Genomic DNA, 22854 nt, shown 5'->3' on the forward strand with positions numbered 1-22854 from the left:
TGCACACTTTAAAATGGCTAATTTTATGTTATGTGAATTTCATCTTAATTTTAAAAATCATATATGTACATGGCCGAGCACGGTGACTCACACCTGTAATCCCAGCACTTTGGGAGGCCAAGGCAGGTGAATCACTTGAGTTTAGGAGTTCGAGACCAGCCTCGCCAACATGGTGAAACCCCGTCTCTACCAAAAATATAAAAATTAGCTGAGCGTGGTAGCACACGCCTGTAATCCCAGCTACTAGGGAGGCTGAGGCAGGAGAATTGCTTGAACCCTGGGGATGGAAGTTGCAGTAAGCCGAGATTGTGCTACTGCACTCCAGCATGGGTGACAGAGTGAGACTCTGTCTCAAAAAAAAAAAAATACATATATATATATATATATAGAGAGAGAGAGAGAGAGAGAGAGAGAGAGAGAGAGAGACAGAAAGAGTATATATTATAATTTTCAATAATCTCACTCCTCCACTCACTTGCAATGTGACCTCAGACAACTGGTGCCATGGAGGGGAAGGAAGCTGGTTTGCTGCAGGTCTCTCAGAGGCAGGAAGTTGCGGGGAGTCAGAGCCACTGTCTACAGAGGTGGGGACACTGAATGACCCTGGAATCCTTTCACCCCTTCCCTCAGCCCCTTCAGCGGGGCAGGAAGCGGATCTGGTACGTTGGGGGTATTTTGCCCACACCACTCTCCTGAGGTGTCAGGTCAATGTCTTCAGGAGCCACAGGGCTGGCCACGAAGTTCTGGAGGATGGTGGTGAAGAAGAGGAACAATTCGTTGTGGGCGATGCCTTCACCAAGACAAATGCGCTTCCTTGTGGACACAGAAGGTCACCAGCATGGGCACAGGGCAGGTGCATACTCTTTGCTCTCATATGTCCCTAAGCCCAGACACATATGTCCACTGCAACAGATTTGCATAAGACTGGCCTTTTACCTACAATTCAGGGTGGACTTTGAGGAAGCTGCTCTGAAACCAGGTGCAAATCTTTGAGTGGATGTGCCATGTTCATCTCTCTCTCTCTCTCTCTTTTTTTTTTTTTTTTGAGATGGAGTCTCTCTCTGTCACTCAGGCTGGAGGACAGTGGCGCCATCTCAGCTCACTGCAACCTCCGCCTCCCAGGGGTTTAAAAGGATTCTCGTGTCTCAGCCTCCCAAGTAACTGGGATTACAGGTTCCCACCACCATGCCTGGCTAATTTCTTGTATCTTTAGTAGACATGGGGTTTCACCATGTTGGCCAGGCTGGTCTTGAACTCCTGACCTCAGGTAATCCACTCACCTTGGCCTCCCAAAGTGCTACGATTACAGGCATGAGTCACCGCGCCTGGCGCCATGTTCATTTTTCTGGTAGAGGATTTGTAGCTTCTGTTAGAGTTCCAAAGGGTTTCATGACCTCCACAGAGTATAATGACCCACTTCTGGTTGTATGTGTGTGTGTGTGTGTACCTCTACATGTGTGAGTGTGAGCATATTTATGACAACATTCTTAGTGTTCTTCACTTCTCATATGGGGAGAATGGCACCTCTCTCAAAGGGCTCTTGTGAGGTTAAAGGAGACAATTGACAAAATGCTTAGACTAACACTTGGCTTGTACTGAGGAGCCTTAAGGTTTGGTTATCGCCTTGTGTTTGTTCCTGGGGGTATGTGTGGGGTATGTGTTTCTGGCTGTGTGACTGTGTGTGTGTCTCTAGGCTGTCTTCTGGTCTCAGCCTGAGATCCACAGGCTTCAAGAGTTCAGGGGGAAAAAACCCAAGTTGTATATAAATTGTGAATGGGACTGATGCATATGAGTCAGGGAGAGTCTTTTTCTTCCACTGATTCTCAGAAGTGCAAGGAACCCCCCATAGGTTCTAAACCAGAGACTTGGAGAAAAATGAGAATAAGCGGAACCAGAAAAAGCTGAGGCAGAGACAAAGGGAGCCTTTCCCTTCACTTCAGTGTTCATAATCTGCAGACCTTGGAAAGGCCATGTCAAGTGTGAGTTTTCAGGCATTCCCTACGCCTGTCAAGTTGTTGGACAAGTGTGTCTACGTGGACGTGTCTGGAAAAGGGTCCACATCCCTTTGGCACATCCAGAAGGTGGGCGACATGAGCTTAGAAACAGGCAGGTCTCTGGGCTTGTTCTTCTGTAATTATTTGTGTGACCTAATGTTTTCCACAACAGCCTGATGCTTGTTACCTCCCTCCCATCACACTCTCCCCATCTCTGGGGCCGTCTATTTGGATACCTTTTGGAATTTCTTTGGCTGCAGCACCCTTTTGGCTTGGGTTATACTTTTCTTTCTGCCCCTGGCAGCCCTACCCCTGTCTTTTTCTCTGTCTGTGCCTGTCAGACACAGTTTTTCTTCCTTTCCTCTCCTTTTATTTGGCTTTCTTCCATCTTGCTTAACTTCCTATCTCCATCTATTTGAATCTGATTCCCCCCAATCTCTCTTGCTCTGTCCTTTTTTCATCTCCCTCTAAAGATACCTTATTTGTCTTGTTCATTCTTTCTTCCTCTCTTCTTATGTCACTCTGTCTTTTTCCTATCTCTTATCTGTTTCTCTCCTTTCCCTCCTTCCTTCTCCCCTCCTTCTTCCTTTTCCTCCTCCCTCTCCTCTTATTCCTCCACCTCCTCCTTCTCCTTATGTGGCTCTCTCTCTCTGTGTCTCTCTCTCTCTTCCTCTCCGAATACTGTCTGATGTTCACCTGCTGTCTGTCTTTCTGCCACGGTCTCCCCATCTCTATCTCTCAGTGTGTTCCCTCTTTGTCCCTAGCTCTGTTTCTCAGTCTCGTTATCTTTGTTACTTATCTGTCTCTGTCCTTATTTCCCTATATCTCTGCCTCTCTTTAAAGAAAATAGCAGGCTGGTCACAGTGGCTCACGCCTGTAACCCCAGCACTTTGAGAGACTGAGGCAGGCATACCACAGGGTCAGAAGTTCAGGACCCTCCTGGCTAACAGAGTGAAACCCTGTCTCCACTAAAAATACAAAAAATTAGCCAGGCGTGGTGGCAAAAGCCTGTAATCCCAGGTACTGGGGAGGCTGAGGCACAAGAATCACTTCAACCCCGGACGCAGAGGTTGCAGTGAGCTGAGATCACGACACTGCACTCCAGCCTGGGTGACAGAGTGAGAATCCATCTCAAAAAAAAAAAAAAAAGATAGCAAAATTGAGAGAAGACATTGACCCTCAAGCCACCACCCCATGTGTTTCCAACTATCATTGAAGATAAAATGTGGAACGAGGTCACTGTACTGCACAAAACTTCGGGCTGGGCCAGGACCCTGGATCACTGAAGTCACTGATGAAACTCAAGACTGGGGGTTGGTTTCTGGGGCCTTTCATGGATGGTGCATGCCAAATTAAATTAAATTTGGCCTAAAGGGGCCTCCCTACATAACAAACTGTAACCTAACTCAATATGTAAACAAACTCCAATGTAACTTGAGAGTATATTCTTGGAACAAGTAACTTTGGCCAATCAGGGCAGCCAAGTTTCAGCCAGTCACAGGCTGCAAGCTGCCCAGACACACTCAGATAAGGCAAATACAGAGCTGTAACCAATCAGGCCGTTTCTGTACCTCAGTTCCTTTCCCTGTGGATAAATACTGCCTGACCACATTGCTGGGTGGAGCTCTCTGAACCTTTACTGGTTCCATGTGCTGCCCAATTCATGAATTGTTTCTTTGCTCAAATAGACTCTGCTAAGTTTAATTTGTCTAAAACTTTTCTCTTAACCAACCAAAGAGTGGAGGATGAGAACTGGGACAAGTCAGAGCATGTCAAGACCTTCTCCACTCCCCAGTGCTAGAGCAGAAATCCAAACTCCTCCCGCAACCCTCAAGGTCCTGCTGAGCTGAGCCCTTTGTCTTATTCCCTTCTGCAGTCTACACCCAAGGCTCACCGGACTTCCTATGGTTTCTCAGTGGTACCATTACGTTTCCACCTTTGGCCTTTGCCCTTGCTGTTTCCTTTGCCTGGAACACACTTTGCAATGGTTGATTGACGCTCACCCATGAACATCTTGGCTTGGAAGCCAGTTCCTCTGGTAAACTTTTCCTTACTGACCCACCACAAGACTAGCTAGTAGTTCCTATTTTGTGCTCCCAAAGCTCCCTTTAGAGCACTTATGTCTAATTATAATAATAATTGCCCTTGTGAGCATGTCCTTTGTGCCAGGCGGTTCTAAGCATGTCATTCATTTCATGAGATGATTGTTTTATTATTATTTGATGAATGTCCATCTTCCCTGTTGGACTTTACATTTCCTGGGGCAGGAACCCTCTCTCTGTGTGACTTGTTTGATGCAGTATCTTCAGCCCCCAACACAGCACTGGGCTTAGGGTAGAGCTCAACAGATTTTTTTCTCTTTAAGAAAATGAACTCGCTGAGGTTTAGAGATGTTAAAATACTTGCCCAAGGTCCTGCTTTCCAAGATGTGCCTTTGGGAATGTGATCTTCTTCCTCAAGCCCCCTTACAGGGTTGTAGTGAAGATGGAATGGGATAAGGCAGGTGAAGAAATTGGAATATATTAAGTGCTCAATTAATAAGGATCTGTCATTGTTTTTCTCAAGTTGAGGATAGGACCTGCCCTCTGGTGTCTGGAAAGAAATTGTGGGTCCAGCTTACCTAAAGAGAACGGGATAAAAGCTTCGTTCTTCTTCAATGCCCCACTGGCGTCCAGAAAGTGGTCAGGATTGAAGGCGTCTGGTTTTTCAAAGTAGTGTGGGTCGTGGAGAGCAGTGCTCAGGATGAGCTATACCTCCGTGTCCTGAGGGAGAATCAAAAGATCAAAAGATATTGCCATGCCCACCCTCCACACACACACCACAAAAAAAACAAAAAGAAAAAACAAAAACAAGGGGACTCAATTGAGAGATATAAAAATGTTGCGTTAGGGGATTAAGAGAATCCATGATGCCCACAGAGGAAGGATGTGGGGTTCCAGCCGGTCTTACCTTGGGGATGATGTACCCTCGGAAGCTGGTCTGTTGTGTGACAATGTGAGGCACACCCACGGGGAGAAGGTCAGCAAATCTCTGAATCTCATGGATGACTGCCTCTGTGTATGGCATTTTGGCTCGGTCATCAAGCGCTGGAAGGCGATGTGGGCCAATCACCTGTTCAATCTCCTTGTAGACTCTCTCTGCAGAGAAGAGAAGACAAATGAATCTCATTTTAAAGAGGCATTTCAGGCCGGGCATGGTGGCTCATGCCTGTAATCCCAGCATTTTGGGAGACCAAGGCGGGTGGATTGCTTGAAGTCAGGAGTTCAAGATGACCCTGGCCAACATGGCAAAACCCCATCTCTACTAAAAATACAAAAAATTAACCGGGTGTTGTGGCGCACGCCTGTAGTCCTAGCTACTGAGGAGGCTGAGGCAGCAGATTCTCTTGAACCCAGGAGGTGGAGGCTGCAGTGAGCTGAGATTGTGCCATTGCACTCCAGCCTGGGTGACAGAGCAAGACTGCGTCTCAAAAGAAAAAAAATTAAAAACAAATTTTTAAATGAGACCTTTCAGCAGGGACACTACTTTCTATTCAACAATGAAAAACCTATAGTAAAGGGTTAGATCCTTGATACCCCTCAAAGCAATCAGCATGGAGTGAGGGGAGGAGAGAGGAAGCAACAAGAATTCTCACTGCTTGAAATCTAGTGAATATTATGGATCCTCTTCCCACATGCACAGGTACACACGCACACATACACACACACACCACAATTTTGTATAGAACTTCAGATTAAGAACTCCAGGCTACAAACCTCTCAAAACACCCTCTCTAAGATGAGTAGGAAATAAACTAATATTTGTTGTGTGTATATTACAGGTGAGACACTATTCTTGGTCCTCAGGTATATAATAGCGTAATAGAACAATAGATGAATCCATGAACAACTGGATAGATAAATACATCAATCAATCAATCAATCAACAGATCAATTCATGGATGGGGAGATTGATGAATAAATGAACAAACCAATAAATGGATGTAAATATTTACTTATCAATTAATAGAAGAATTGATTACTTAATCACTAATGAATGGTCCATAGACAAATCAGTGAACTCAATTAATGAATAATCACATGAATGGCTAGATTTATGGAAGAACAAGTGAATACGTAAATTAGTGAAGTATGAGTAAATAAAGGAATAAAGGAATGGCTGAATTGAGTGATAAATAGATCAGAGGTGAATAAATGAGTGAATTATTGTGATAAATGAAGGAACGCATGGATGGATTAAGGGTGAATTGAAAGATAGACTGATGCAAGGATAAGGGTGAAACCTAGTTCATAGAAGGATGGATGAATGCATGAATGAATGAATGAAGGAGCCAATGAATCAATGACAAATAGTGCATCGACATATCACTATTTCAGAGGATCAACTTGTGGATCAAGTAATCCAAATAAATGAATGACAGTATATGTCTTTGGATGAATCATAGATGAAAGAATCAGTGAGTATATATTCTTTAATTCATGATTTAAAGAATGAATTGATGAAAAGATAAGTGGATGAATGGGTCCATTTTTAAGTGATGGCACAGAAAGTCAAATATCGCATGTTCTCGCTCATAAGTGAGTGCTACAAAATGTGTACACATGGACATAGAGAGAGGAATGATAGACAGTGAAGACTCAGAAGAGTGAGGGAGCAGAAGGGGGTGAATGATGAGAAATTACTTAATGGGTACAATGTACATTGTTCGGGTGATAAATCCCCTAACAGCCATAACTTGACCACTACAAAACTTGGGCATGTAACAGAACTGCATATGTACCCCTTAAATTTGTACATCATGAGGTCAGGAGATCGAGACCATCTGGGCGAACACAGTGAAACCCCGTCTCTACTACAAATACGAAAGATTAGCTGAGTGTGATGGTGGGCATCTGTAGTCCTGGCTACTTGGAAAGCTGAGAAGGGGAGAATGGTGTGAATCCTGGAAGTGGAGCTTGCAGTGAGCCAAGATCATGCCACTGCACTCCAGCCTGGGCAACACAGTGAGACTCTGTCTCAAAAAAAAACCAAAAAAAAAAAAAACAAAAAACAAAAAAACAAAGAAAAAAACAACTTAGAACAAAAAATCCTTAAGTGATGGAAGAAACCAGCGGGAGAACGTATGGACAGGTTCTTCATGCATCCATGCATCCACCAACAGAATTGGCTTGGTTGGAAGCTAGTCCAAAGCCTGCAGTGCTCCCAGAATAGGAAGCCAGCATCCACTCTCTCATCCAGGTGGTACCCATAGCCCCATTTCTACAGTTCGGAAGGAGGTCAGAAGACCCCCTTGATTGGCCATCCCTTGCCCACCTGCGACATGAGGATATTTGAGCATGAGCAGGAAGCCGTAGCGGAGAGTGGTGCTGGTGGTCTCAGTGCCAGCAAAGAAGAGCGAGAGCGTGTTGAAGATGAGGTTCCGGTGGCTGAATTCGCTGTGTGGGTTGGATTTCTCCTGCGTCCACAGTAGGGAGGGGAGAGGAGGGTCAGGGGAGGCTGTAGCCTTGCTGGGTACACGCCCGTCTCCCTGGCTGCCCTCTGTTTGCCTAAAGGTCTTTGACACTATCTGGCTCAGTGTGCTTTTCTCTGTCCTCTACATGTCCAGCCGCGTATCTCTAACTCATCTCTCTCAGCCTCTCTTTACTCTGCCTGCTCTGTTTCTATCTCTCTCCACATCTTTTTGATGTGTTTCTCTCTTTTTGTCTCCCAGTCTCTTTCTGCCTCTGAGTCTTTTCTTCTGTTGCTGTATTTTTGTCCCTTACCCTGAATTCCTTCCTCAGCCAATCTTCTCTCTCTTTCTCTCTCTCTGTCCCTCTCTCTCTCTCCCCACCTCCCCCTCTCTCTATCTCAGTTCCTCCTCCCTATTTTCTCCTTCCTTTCACCTCATCTTTCTTTCCTTCCTCATCTCCTCTCCTCCCTTTCACTATTCTCCCCTCCCTAATATTTATTCTTCCCTCCCAATCTTCCCCTTCCCTACTCCTTTTTCCCTCCCTCTTCTCACCTCTCCATCTTGCCCTCCCTCAACTCCTCTCCATTTTCCCTCTCCCAGACCCCACTTTTTCCATGTGGAGCAGGTAGGTGTCAATGAGGTCCTGGGGGGCGCTGGGGTCCAGGGTTTCACCGTGCTTCTCCACACTGTGGCCTAAGTAAGCATTGATTTCCTGCGGGTTTTTGTAGAGTTGCCTGTGTGCCCTAGGAAGGTATTTCAAGAAGCCAGAGAAGAACTCAAACAACTGCAAGAAAGAAGGGTGGTGAGGTTTGCCTAGGGCTGAGCGAGCAGGTCACAGGGAGAGGGCTCCTCCTGGGCCCCAATATCTCCGTGGGAACCCCCCTTCCCCACTCTCCTCTGCCTCTGAACCCCTCACTCACTGACTCTATGTCTCATTTGATCTGTTATTCTCACATTTACCTCTTTCTGCATCTTCCTCCCTCATCCTTCTGTCTTTTTCTTGGCCTCTGCCCCATCTCCCTGCCTCTCTCCTTTCTATCTCTTTGTCTCTGTCTCGCTTCCTTTCTGTGCCACTCATTGTCTACCTCAGCCTGTTTATTTGTCTTTCTCATACTTCTCTCTCCCTCTTCCCACCTCTCCTCATCTCCCTTGCTGTGTCGGACATTGATAAAATGATTCTTACACAAGATAAGCCTGTTGACACTTTAGGACTATGTATTTTGGAGCATATCTCTATTACTTTGATGAAGAATGGAATGCCTAATTTATTGCAAATAATTGCAAAAATGCAAACGTATATACTGAGATGTAAAATTCCTTCTTAATCTCTCCTTCTAGAGATGACCATTGTTAACTGTCTGGTGGGTCTCCTTCCAGACTTTTCTCTGTGGTTCTCAATGGGAGGAGAACATTAGAATTATTGGTCGGGCTTGTTACAAATAATCACTTTGGGCCCCATCCCAGACTTTCCAGATCAGACCGTCTGGAAAGTAGGGTCCTGAAAATCCATAACTGTGACAATCCCACATGTGAATCCAACATACACCCTTAGTTAATAGATGTAGCTATGTTGACCAGCCTGGCCAACATGGTGAAACCCCATCTCTATTAAAAATACAAGAAAATAGCCAGGTGTGGTGGAGCTCGCCTGCAGTCCCAGCTACTTGTGAGGTTGAGGCACGAGAATTGCTTGAACGAGGGAGGTGGAGGTGGCAGTGAGCCGAGATCACAGTACTGTACTCCAGCCTGGGCAACAGAGCAAGATACTGTCTCAAAACAACAAACCAACAAACTACTGCTATGCATACTGTTCTGCAGCTTGATATTCTTAAATTTAATATGTAATAGGCACATTTCCATGTTAATAAGGAGACTTTTTAGTATTTTAAAATAACAGAAGGTTACCTTTATAATCTGGGTAATGTTTTTTTTTAAAAAAAAACAAAAACAAAACAACAACAACAACAAAAAAAAAACAGGTAGAAGGAGAAATGGGAGAAAATGAAGAAATCCTTACTGTCATGCATCCTTGATTTTCTTCAGGTGAGGAGCTTTACCAAAGACAGAGAAGCAAGGATACAGAAGAACGAGGAGCAGGCTGGGCACGGTGGCTCACGCCTGTAATTCCAGCACTTTGGGAGGCCAAGACGGGCAGATCACTTGAGGTCAGTAATTCGAGATGAGCCTGGCCAACACGGTGAAATCCCGTCTCTACTAAAAACACAAAACAATTAGCTGGGCGTGGTGACAGGCCTGTAATCCCAGCTACTCAGGAGGCTGAGGCAGGGGAATTGCTTCAACCAGGGAGGTGGAGGTTACAGTGAGCTGAGATTGCACCACTGCACTCCAGCCTGGACCACAGAGTGAGACTCCATTTCAAAAAAAAAAAAAAAATTAGCCAGATGTGGTGGCACATGCCTGCAGTCCCAGCTACTTGGGAGGCTGAGGCAGGAGAATCACTTGAACCTGGGAGGTGGAGGTTGTAGTAAGCAAGATGGCACCACTGCACCCCAGCCTGGATGAGAGAGTGAGACTCTGTCTAAAAAAGTAATAATAATAACAAAAATGACATCCAGGAGCAGAAGAGTAGAGATGAAGCCCAAAGCCTGATTCGTTCTCTCTCTCCCTCTCTTTCACACTCATTCTCATCAACTCTCTCTCTCAGGATCTCTTGATCTCTGTCCTTCTTTGTCTTGTTTTTGCTCATCTTCCTTCTCTCAGTCTCTCTCTGACTCTATTTCTGCCTCCACATCATGCCCCATTCTCTCTCTCACTGTCTCTATCCCTGCCTCACCATCTCCCCTCCCTCCAGGTCTCCATGTCCCTGACTCTCCACGTGGTCTCTGCCTTTCTTCCAGCGATAAGCTGCATTTCTGGGCCCCCAAGACAGGTCATCCTTTTCTTGTGTGTCCTGGATGTTCACCTCGCCCCTACCCTCCCTCTCCTTCTCCCTCTCTCTGACCTGGCCGAATATAGAACTGGTGAGTGAGAAAGTATCGTAGAACAAGTTCAGCATCTTCAGGAACTCTTGATCTTGGTAGTGGAAGCGTTTTCCAAAGACGATGGAGCAGATGATGTTGGCGGTAATGGAATGGAAGAAAAAGATGGGGTCCACGAGGGCTCCTAGGAAGAAGCAGCAGATCTAGGACACAGACTGAAGGACCTGGGGAACATCAGGTTGTCACCCATCTCTGTGTGATTGTCTGCCATCACTCAGTAATGATAACCATAAGAATAACCATAACAGCTAATTCTGTACCAGCACTTCACACATAATTCCATTGAATTCTCTCTACAACAATGTGAGGCAGATGCAATTTGATTATTAGCTCCAATTTTTAGATGGGCAGACAGAGAGGTTGAGTAATTTGACTAAAGTTACACAGTCACTCATTACTGAGGCCAGGATTTAGACCCAGGCAATGCAGCTATAGAGTCCATGCAGCCGGTTCTCACTCTACACCTCCTCTCAGGCCCCACCTCTGACTCTGGGAGCGAATACAGTTAAATCCCACGGATAGGAGCTGGGCAGAGTAGGTGTTCAATCAATTGCTTGTATAAATGAAAAAGCCCTGGGTGGGCACAGGGGCTTATACCTCTAATCCCAGCACTTTGGGAGCCTGAGGCAAAAGGATCAGGAATTCAAGACCAGCCTGGGCAACATACGGAGACCATGTCTCTATAAAAAATAAATAAAAAAATGTAGCCAGACATGGTGGCACATGCCTGTCATCCCAATTGAAGGAGTCCAAGGGGCTGAGTGGGAGGATCACTTGGGCCCAGGAGTTTGAGGCTGCAGTGAGCTGTGATGGTGCCACTGCACTCCAACCTGGGTAACAGAGTGAGACCCCGTCTCTAATTTAAAAAAAATAAAAAACCATCTTTCTACCCCTACCTATTTACTCCCCATTCATCTCTTCTTTTCACATATAGGGCTCTCAAGTCTTCTGGGAATTGTTCTGCACTTGTTAATTGATACCTGTATACACCAGGCTCAGCCCTGGCTCCAGCTGGAGGGTGATCTGTGAACGTCCAAGAACATCAGGTTGGCGCAGCCTCTCTCTGAGTTTCACTTGCCTGTCTTCTCTCATTCCTCTGCAGACCTTTTCCTGAGCCTTGTCTGTCTGTCTAATTTTCTCTGCCTCAGTTTCTCTTTGCCTTTGTTTCTTTCTGTCTCTCTGTGTGTATATTTGTCTCCCTCCTACTTTTTTTTTTTTGGAGACAGAGTCTCACTCTGTCATGTAGGCTGGAGTGCAGTAGTGGGATCTCAGCTCACTGCAACTTCTATTTCCCGGGCTCAAGCAATTCTTCTGTCTCAGCCTCCTGAGTAGCTGGGATTACAGGCACATGCTACCAAGCCTGACTAATTTTTGGATTTTTAGTAGAGACGGGGTTTCACCATGTTGGACAGGCTGGTCTTGAACTCCTGACCTCAAGTGATCCACCCACCTCAGACTCCCAAAGTGCTGGGATTATAGGCATGAGCAGCCACCATGCCCAACCTATATTTCTTTGTTTTGGTCCCTCCATCTGTCTCTTTCCTCCTGCCTGTGTCACTGTTTCTTCCTGTCCTTCTCTTCAGTCTTCTTGTCCCTGTTTTCCTATAGCTCCTTTGTCTCTACCTCCCCACACAGCCTCTGCATTTATGTCCCAGAGTCTCCGAAGACATTTTGATAAGAGAGATGGGAAACACCTGGCATGAATGAGATGGAGGTGCTAGCCAGAGACCCGTCACCTGTATTTCCCACAGACACCAAGTTATGGAGAACTCAGAAACAACCTATTGCTACTTTCATGACCCCTCCAGCTGCACCAGGGCGGAACAGCCCACCCGGCCTGTTTGCTCACTGCCAGCTCATCAGCACTGCACCCAGCACAAGGAAAACACAGTTCATTATTTGTTAAATGTCTGTAGTTTTTTCTTTTCTCTCTTTGCTTTCTTTTATATAATTTCTGTCTTTGTCTTCGATAGACACAATTGATCCATGAAAATATATGTCTCTGAGGATTTGTTTGTTTGTTTGTTTGTTTGAGACAGGGTCTTGCTCTGTTGTCCAGGCTGGAATGTAGTGGCACAATCACAGCTCACTGCAGCCTCAACCTCCTGGGCTCAAGGGATAGCACAGTCCCACCATAGCCTCCTAAATAGCTGGGACTATAGGCACACACCACCATGCCTGGCTCATTTCTTTTCTATATTGTGTACAGACAGGATCTCATCATGTTGCCCAGGCTGTTCTCTAACTCTTGGCCTCAAGCAATCTTCCCGCCTGAGCTTCCCAAAGTACTGGGATTACAGGTGAGAGTCATCGCATCCAGCCTCTTTGAGCAACTCTTGGACATTATATACCTGGCATCTCTCTCTTTCTCTGGCTCTGTTTGTTTCTCTCCTGCCCATCCCCATCCCTCTCTATTCCCCTCTCTGCCTCTCTGTCCCTATCCCTCTGTCAGATCATGTCTTCTGTTTCATGTGTCTCTGTCTCTGCCCACGTATACCTCTCTGTCTTTCTATTCCCGTGCACCTGCATCTCTCAGTGTTTCATTTTCTTTCCTATTCATCTCCCAGGACTCACCCTTGGATTTCCGAAGCTCCTCTATCAGACACTGAGCCTCCTCCTGAATCCGCTCTTCCACACTCCGCTTTCCCATTCCAAAGTCCTTCATGGAGATCAGAGAGAATCGCTGAAGCACCTTCCAGTGGTTTCCATTGGCAAAGATCACGCCTGGGGTGTAGGGGAGGTGTGGGTTGCAGAGGAAGTTGGAAGAAGGTTCTGAGTCCTTCTTTCCCCCATGTCCTCCCTTCCCTGATGCATCCCCCACCCGCCCCCTCCCAGTGCCTCTGAGGCCCTCACCATGTCCCTGGAATACTGGGTCGACGGTGGCGATTTTTCCCCGGCCAGAGAAGGCCTCAGCGTTGTCCACCAGGGCCTCCCGTATGGCCTCTACTCCACACAGCATGACCACGGGCCTCGGTCCCAGGTGTACTGTGAAGACGTCCCCATATTTCTCTCGGAACTGCCAATCACATCCACACCCGGGGTGGCTGTTAGTCAGCATACACCTCAGTTGTAAAACCATCAAAATACTTACATAAGAGATTGGTAATTAGCCCCTCCCCAACATCCACCTTCCCAGGCTGCCCTTTCCCCTGCCGGGACCCAGCGACTAAGCGTTAACGGTTAATGGTATCCAAGGGAGAGAATATAGTCATGGGTTCTTAGTTTCTGTTTCCTGTTGGGCCAGTAAAGCCCCTTCCTCATCCTTCTTTTCTGTGTATCAGTAGAGACAGAAACTGAAAACCATGGCCTCTGGCTGCTAAAAGACAAACAAAACAAAACAAAACAACAACAACAAAATAAGGCAGGTTGGACAAGCTTAGGTTAATGGGTGGCCCAGCCAGGGTCTGCTCTGATTGGCTGATGCCCTAAACAGTAGAGATGGTTGGTAAAATACGATGAATATCACTCCCATCCCATACTTCTTACGATCCGTGGTTTTGCTTTTTGCGGTTTCGGTTACCTGCATCTAACCGCAGTCTGCAAATATTAAATGGAAAATTCCAGAAATAAACAATTCATAAGTTTTAAGTTGTGCATCATTCTGAGGAGGAGGATGATGTCTCTCACCATCCACTCTGCCCCACCCAGGACAGGAATCATCCTTTGTCCACCACGTCTGCACTGTGTATACCACCCTCCCTATATAATGTGATTGTAGAGGAAAAAATCAGTATGCATAGGGTTCAGTATTATGTGGGGTTTCAGGTATCCACTGGGGGTCTCAGAACATAGCCCCAGTGGTTAAGGTGGGGTTAGTGTGCAGCCACTTGGGGAACTGCTGGGCAGTATTTCCTGAAGCTGAACAAATGGATACCCAGGAACCCAGCCACTTCACTCCCAGGTACATGCTCAGCAAAAATGTGTACGTGTATTCACCAAAAAATGAACAAAATAGTCACAGAAGTTTTCTTAATAAAATACTCATCAACATAGATATAGAGAAACAGTGAGGGTTTCACACAATAGAATACTATACAACAATGAAAAAGAACAGACTACAGCTACACTCAATAACGTGGCTGAAACTCACAGGCATAATGTTGAGTGAAAGCAACTAGACACAAAAGAGTCCATGCATCATAATTTTATGTGTATGAAGTTCAAACACAGGGTCGGGTGCGGTGACTCACATCTGTAATCCCAGCACTTTGAGAGGCCAAGGCAGGCTGATCACGAGGTCAGGAGTTCAAGTCCAACCTGACCAACATGGTGAAACCCTGTCTCTACTAAAAATACAAAAATTAGCCAGGCGTGGTGGCCCTTGCCTGTAGTCCCAGCTACTGAAACAAGAGAACTGTTTGAGCCCAGGGAGGTGGAGGTTGCAGTGAGCCGAGATTGTGCCACTACATTCCAACCTGGGTGACAGCACAAGACTCCATCTCATAAACAAACAAACAAACAAACAAAGAAAAAGAAGTTCAAACACAGATAAAATCAATCCATGATCAAGGTGGTAGGTGGATAGTGACTACAAAAGAATAGGGTGAGGGGTTTTGAGGAACTCTTGCTACTTGGCCTGCAAGTTAATTCCATGAGTGTGTTCAGTTTGTGAAAATTCATTGAGCTGTGCACTTTTTACGGTGATGTTCAACTTCAGTAAAAACCTGATATAAAAATTATAAAAATGGTTAAGTTTACTTACAAATGACCTGCACTGATCTCTGCAAAGCTCCTTCACTGCTCTCCAGGCTTACATGCTTACACCCCTTAACAATTATTTCATGGCCCCACAAGCCAGGGTAACCCCACTAAAATGTAAAATAATTAATATCCCTGTGCTCACCAAGGCCTCCAATACTCCCACTTTGCTGAGAATAAGATCTGAAGTCTCCACAGATGGTTCACATGGTCCTACATGATGTGGCCCCATTACCTCTCTGACTTCTCCTCCCACTCATTCCTCCATGTTGTTCCCTGAGATTTTTCCTGCTTCAGGATTCTTGCAACCACCACTGCCTCCTTCTGGTGCCTTCCACCTGAATCTTTCCTGCTCAGAAACAAAGCAGGAGTCTTTCTTTAACCACTCAACCTAACGTAGTTCTCATCACCTTCTGAAATAACCCCCTGCTTAATCATAGCTCTTGTCCAACTAACATTTCCTTATGTTTATTTTTTGCTTATCTGTGTCCGCCAATGGAATGTCCATGAGCACAGTGACCTTGTATATCTTGTCCAAGATGCCACATCATCAATTCCTAGAATATTTCCTGGTACATAGAAAGTGCCAGAATTGTTACTGGATTTGTGAATAAATGAATGAGTGGATCAAGGTAGTTGCCATTTAATGAGCACTTATTATATACTAGCTGTATGCAATATCCCATTTAATCCTCACAACCACCTTAGGGGCACACCTTCTTATTGTCATGATCTCAACTGAGAGAAGAGAAAACTGTGACTCAATGCATAAGAGCTGAATCTGAGACATGAGCCTGCATCCCTCTGACTCCAGAAGGAATCTGGAAGCTTATTGGGAAATGGAAAAGCAACAGCACCACCTTCCTCAGCCTTGACACACACTTGCTCATGCCCTCCCTCTTTACCGCACCCCCAAAGAGATGCAATCGTAATAGACGGTCGTGAATACCTAGAAGATCCTTGGAAGGTTTATGAAAGAGTTTTAGGGAGTCTGCGAAGCCTCACAACTTTATGCAAACATGTATGTGCCTATTTGGAAATGGGGGCCACAGCTTTAATCAAACTCTCAGAGGATTTCATCATCCACACATTGTTAAGCAGCTTTAATCTAGGAGGGCTTTGGAGACAGACCTCCTGCTGGATCTCAGCTTCCCCTTTTCCCATCTGTGTGACACTGGACAAGGGCTTTCCCCAGGCTGAGCATCACCATCCCTACTTTTTTTTTTTTGAGACAGAGTTTCACTCTTGTTGCCCAGGATGGAGTGCAATGGTGCAACCTCGGCTCAGGGCAACCTCCGCCTCCTGGATCAAGCAATTCTCCTGCCTCAGCCTCCCAAGTAGCTGGGATTACAGACATGTGCCACAACGCCCAGCTAGTTTTCTGTTTTTTTTAGTACAGATGGGATTTCTCCATGTTGATCAGGCTGGTCTCGAACTCCTGACCTCAGGTGATCCCCCCGCCTTGGCCTCCCAAAGTGCTGAGACTACAGGCATGAGCTGCTGTGTCTGGCCACCATCCCTACTTCTAAGATGAGGGCAGCACCTCACCTTGTCCACAGGTAGTTGTAAATGACACCTGGACCATGACAACACAGATAATTCCCAGCCACATTACTCTAGTGAGAAAATTAAGTCCATTGATTCACATGATAGCGTGATAGTCTTGTGACATGTGGAAAATGATGAAAAGAAAACAATAGGCACTTGGGACCTTCACCTATGTGATGCAGCTCTATTTGGTGGGGAGGGATCCCCAGATCTGCGACCCCCTACCGGGGGCCAGGCAGCACTTTACAGGCCCTGGCTGACTGCCAGTTCTGCTGAGTCAGGCTTGGAGCTTTCACTCACTGACTCCTTCGATTTGTTCCCGGACATATATTTACTAAACGCCTACTGTGTACCAGGCACTATGTTCAGCACTGTGCTGAGACCTCACAGGCCTTCCTTGTCTGGAAGTGTGAGGGAGAGCTCAGCCACAGGTTCACAGGTAAATGCGGCACTGTCGAGGACATAGGCTCAGTAAGGAGGGGCAGCTTGTGTATGAGAGCATGTGGTGGGGACCTGGGGCCAGGAAGTCTTCTCAAGGGAGCTATTGCCTGCCTGGATAGCTAAGGAACCCCAATAATGAGGAACAGACACTGTTCTTGCATTGACATTAACCAAGATGATCCAACCACATCCTCAAACAACAACAACAACAGCAAAACAAACTATTTACCCCAAGTCCTCCGTGTGGGAAAATAGAAATCTTTGCTGCAAGAAAGAAGGGGAGAGGGTCAAACATGTCTATTCAAAACTTATCCCAATGCTTTGGGAAGTTGAGGCAGAAGGATTGCTTCAGGCTAGGAGTTCGAGACCAGCCTAGGCAACATAGTGAGACTCTCCCCCAAACCCGCCCTACAAAAATAAAAATAAATAGTGGAGCATGGTGGCTCACAGTTATAGTCCCAGCTACTCTGGAGGCTAAGGTGGGAGAATCTCCCGAGCCCAGGAGTTCAAGGCTTCAGTGAGCTATGACTGTGCCATTGCACTCCAGCCTGGGTAACAGACTGAGACCTTGTCTCTAAAACAGTTAAAATGAAAAAATTCTTCAATATCATTCCTGACAAGCCTCCACGTTCTATGAACTAACAAGGTAGCCACAAAGATCCTTTTGAAAACTCATTTTAGGCAAATACGAATTTCATTGACAGTTTTGCTTGTTTCAGAATTTGTAAAGGATTGGGATATTCAATGACCATACCAGCTCACATAAAGAAAGGGGGCCATGAGATACCAAGAGCTAGAAGGAGCAACAAATTCTGTTAATAGAGGCATGATTAGTGCCCAGGTAGCCTCTGCAGAGCTTGGAAAAAACCCTTAAAGAGAGGGTTCAGTGAATTGTGTAGGATGTCTTTGGCCAGAATTGAAACCTATACACACTTTCCTAAATGTTATCGCTCCTCACACTGCAGATGATATATTTTTAAGAGATAGAGTCTTGCTCTGTCGCCCAGGCTGGAGTGCAGTGATGTCATCATAGCTCACTGCAGCCTCAAACTGCGCGGCTCAAGTGATCCTCCTGACTCAGTCTCCCAAGTAGCTGGGACTACAAGCACATGCCACCATGACTGGCTAAATTTAAACATTTTTTTGTAGAGACAGGGTCTTGTTTTGTTGTCTAGGCTCATTTCTAACTCCTGGCTTCAAGCAATCCTTCCACCTCAGCCTCCCAAAGTGTTGGGAATACAGGTATAAGCCACCACGTCTTTGAGTGTTGACCAGTTGGGTGATGAGCCACCCAAACAACATCTTACCTAATTATAAGCCTCCTTGCCTCCCTCCATGGCATTTCCCTGAAAAATCTAAAGGTTCCATCACTTGAGAGTCTATGACCCAATTACCTTGTATCTTCCAGGTAAAGTGACAGCGTCTAACTAACAAACAAAGACCACGTGTTTTGACTAAATGTCTAAGATAAACATATATGTATGACAAGTATCACATTCATCATGTGTATGTCCATGTATTCTGTCTAAGCAAATACTTTTAAAATTCATAATAGTATTGGCTTATATACTCTGTACTTGGTATCAGTAAAAGACCATTGATCAGAAAAAAAAAAAAAAGCTTTATTAACAGCAAAAGGATAACAAGCCTAAGATTCAGGAGTATGGTAACATGGGAGGGGGACGGGGAAGAGGAGCTGGAAGGTATTGTCAGTGTTCTAATTCTCCCATTGGAAAGTGGGTTGATTGATTACTAATAATAAGTAGGTAATTAAACATAAAATTATGCCTGGTAAGCAGTGATAAGCCAGGTAAATACTGAGTAAGTGTCAGTTACACATTATAGGGCATTATGTATATTGTTGATAAGCACTCCCTGCCCAGACTCCTTTCCTGCTCTCCCTCTCTCCTCCACTGTCCTGGCACTGAGATTTGCTAGTCTGCTCTCTCTCAATGGCACAGCAAAATCTATTTGATTCATGCCACCACTTCTTTTACTTCGTTCTTTCAGTGGCAGGCAGGTACCCAAAGATGTAACAGAGGATGGCAGAGAAGAGTGAAATTCCACATCTGTGGCTCTTACCCAGACACCTCTTCATGCCCACCCACCCCTCCAAGGACAGTGCCCCCATGTTGTTCCAATTCAGAGACAGGGTCTCAATCTGTTACCCAGGCTGGAGTGCAATGGCACCATCAAATTACCTATGATAACCTATTTAATAAGCCAGTGTTATGTACCTAAATTAGAGAAGCATAAATTGCTACTTATGGTGTTAAAATTTGTATTTAAGAGGCTATAACTCCAGTGTGAAGCATGCACTCATGGAGAACCTGGATGGATGCCTGGTCCTTCCTGAGTTCACTGCTGGTTTCCAAATTGTTTCCCTGAGATTTCAATAACACCTCCCATAGTTAAAAGCCAAAGCTGAAATACTATCAAATAACTGAAATTACTATCAACCTCAAAATTGATGAAGATAAGTTGGTTTCTGCTGAGAAAAGGTTCCAATGGAGTCCCTGGGTGCTCACTCTTGGTGGTACTGGGGTGACAGCTGTATGGAATCTGAGGCTAATTTATACATTAAGGGACTTCTTGAATTTTGTAGCCAATTGAACCTCCAAGGGGTCCAGATGGGTAGAAGCCACTCTCCAAAAGGAGGATAAGAACATTTGTGTTCAACAGAAACGCTTAATGGAACATCACCCAGTTTTAGATCTCCTCTTTGCCCATCTTGGAGGCTTGTGTATGGTGCTGAACAAAACCGAATATTGCTCTTATCTTTCCCGTGAATTTGCTAGTACAGATAACTCAATTTAAAATGTGGCTGACAATGCTATTTCTCTAGACACTGCCACAAAATACACTAAGGAAATTTCTCAGGGCAAAAAGAAGATATGTGTTTACGGGTGCAGCTAACAGTTGGTTTGCAAGCATCCTGAATGGGATGGCAAGTGATATGATTTGGCTCTGTGCTCTCACCCAAATCTCATCTTGAATTGCAATCCCCAGGTGTGGAGGCAAAGACCTGGTAGGAGGTAATTGGATCCTGGGGGTGGTTTCCCCTATGCTGTTCTTGTGAGAGTGAGTGAGTTCTCACAAGATCTGATGGTTTTACAAGAGGCTCTTCCCTCTTTGCTCTCTCTCTCTCTCTCTCGCTCTCACTCTCTCTTCTGCCACCTTGTGAAGAAGGTACTTGCTTCTCCTTCACCTTCTGCCATGATTGTAAGTTTCCTGGGGCCTCCCCAGCCATGTGGAATTGTGAGTCAGTTACATCCCTTTTCTTTATAAATTACCCAGTCTCATGTATCTCTTTATAACAGTGTGAGAACGGACTAACACAGCAAGCCTGACTATCCCAAGGTTTTCTACTCTTAATGTTTCTTCTAGTGGGTCTCCAGGATACTACGACATGTGTTACCAGGCCAACTACAAAAATGAATAACTCTTTAAATCAAGTTATTTTGTAGCAAGTTCTGGTCCTTAATCACCATCGTGCCCTGAACAAAGTCCATGACTAATCGGACTCTAATACTATTGAACTATCTTTATTGTCTGAGCCTTAAATTATTCGATTTTGATCAGTTTGGTTCATGGAGACTCCTGGTAAGGTACAGAATTCATTTTCTTTGTATTATCCTCCTGAGAGCCATCATAACAGTCTCCCTGATGTGTTGTATTTTCTCAAGAGTCTTAGCCGGGTGCAATGGCTCACACTTGTAATCCAACCACTTTGGGATGCCAAGACAGGTGGATTGCTTGAGCCCAGGAGTTTGAGACCAGTCTGGGCAACATGGTAAAACCCTGTCTCTACAAAAAAATACAAAAAGTATCTGGGCATGGTGGCATGCACCTGTAGTTCTAGCTACTTGGGGGGCTGAGGCAGAAGGATTACCTGAGCCTTGGGAGGTCAAGGCTGCAGAGAGCCAAAATCATGCATGCCACAGCACTCCAGCCTGGTTGACAAAGTGAGACCCTGTCTCAAAAAAAAAAAAAAAAAGAGAGAGAGTCTTAAATGCTCATATGCAGCCATTCTCTGTACATCCAATGGCTTCATTACAGTATGAATAACAAAAACATGAAGAAAACATAAAGAATCACTCAACTACTTTGACATTGTCCATTGTGAATTCCATACTGAGAGCAAACAAGTCAATTTCGATGGTGACAGGAGTAATGTTGATACCTAAGAATTGTTTAATTAAATTAAATTTGACCTAAAGCTCTCTCTGCATAGAGTGAACTGCAACCTAACTGGTTGCAGAAGTACTTCCTAGTATATTCTTTTGTTTGTTTGTTTTTGTGATGCAGTCTCACACTGCCACCCAGACTGGAATGCAGTGGCACCATCTCTGCTCACTGCAACCTTCGCCTCCTGAATTCAAGTGATTCTCCTGCCTCAGCCTCCTGGGTAGCCGGTATTACAGGCACGCACCACCATGCCCAGCTAATTTTTGTATTTTTAGTAGAGACACAGTTTCACCCTGTTGACCAGGCTGGTCTTGAACTCCTGACCTCAGGTGATCCCCCTACTCGATCTCACAAAGTGCTGGGATTACAGGCATGAGCCACTGCACCTGACCCAAACGAATATATTCTTGTGAGAGCAGCTAAGGGTTGGCTAATCAGAGCAGCTGGGCTTTCAGTCCACCACAGGCTGCTAACTGCTCAGATTGTTACCAAGTAAGGCAAGCTGTGATGTGTGGCCAATCAGGCTGTTTCTGTATGTCACCTCCTTTTTCTGCCTGTAAATACCGCTTGCCCATACTGCCGTGTGGTGTCTCCTGGTTTAGGGAGTTGTCCGATTCATGAGTCACTTCTTTGCTCAAATAAACTCTGCAGAATTTAATTTGACTGATGTTTTTCTCCTAATAATAGCACCCATCATGCTTCACTATGCACCGTACTCACCAACCTGACTCAGGAAGTCTGCCTCAGTCTATTTGGTGAAGGATCCCCGAGTACAGAAGCAAGAAGCAGCCCACCCTCAGACCCCATTCATCTGTGCCTTTCCCTCTGAAAGGATTTGAGTAGGCCTCTTCTGTCCATCTGCAGAAGGTTCCCCAAAAGGGGCAGAGGGTGGGGACCTGGTGGGAGGCGGCCATGGGCTTTAGGGTGGCGCTGAACCAGGAGTAGCAAGAGGCCTGTAAGGAGTGCAAGGAAGAGGAGGAAGCTGAGCTCCATGGTTCCGGTGTGACTGCCCTGCACCCCACTGTAGCCTCTAACTGGGCCTTTTATCCTGAATCTGCCTCTCCACCCAGTTATGAAACTTCATCCATTCCCCACCTCCTTTCTCATTATTGTCCGGGAGCATTAGCTTAGAAAAAGGTGTTAGGGAACCCAGACTTCCTGCCTGGGCAACCCAGCGACCTGATGCCTATCCCTTACCCACTCTCAAGATGTTGGCAGGGATACAGTGGTAGAGATATCAAAGTCCACCTGAGCATGTGAATGTGTGGGTGTGTGGGTATGTATATGTATATTTTTGTAAGCATAGGTGAGCATGCACACTTTTTTACTTAGCTTTGTCTGTTTATGCTTGCATGCATTTGTCCATGCCTGCTTGCATTCATGTATGTGTTTATATGATCTTTATACGTAAAGGGATGTTTCTATTTATGCAAATGTGCTGGGGTGTGTTTCTGTGGTTGAATCTGGGGGTGCTTATGTGTATATCCTTACATGCTTGGAGCTTCCTTGTATTTATACAGCTTCATATATGAAAGTA

General features: G+C 45.4%; 1 protein-coding gene across 1 annotated transcript; it reads right to left on the reverse strand.

Annotated features, from left to right (window-relative positions):
* Positions 1-451: 451 nt before the first annotated feature.
* On the reverse strand, positions 452-22310 carry LOC117087868 (cytochrome P450 2B6-like). Its single transcript, XM_033218618.1, is given in 10 exon segments — positions 452-809; positions 4039-4043; positions 4615-4756; positions 4944-5131; positions 7308-7449; positions 8051-8227; positions 10406-10566; positions 13017-13166; positions 13296-13459; positions 22141-22310. Coding segments are annotated over 10 exon segments (1473 nt in total). The 3' UTR covers positions 452-635.
* Positions 22311-22854: the final 544 nt, after the last annotated feature.

This window comes from Trachypithecus francoisi, unplaced genomic scaffold (assembly GCF_009764315.1).
Source record: "Trachypithecus francoisi isolate TF-2019V2 unplaced genomic scaffold, Tfra_2.0 Contig00693, whole genome shotgun sequence".
NCBI lineage: Eukaryota > Metazoa > Chordata > Mammalia > Primates > Cercopithecidae > Trachypithecus > Trachypithecus francoisi.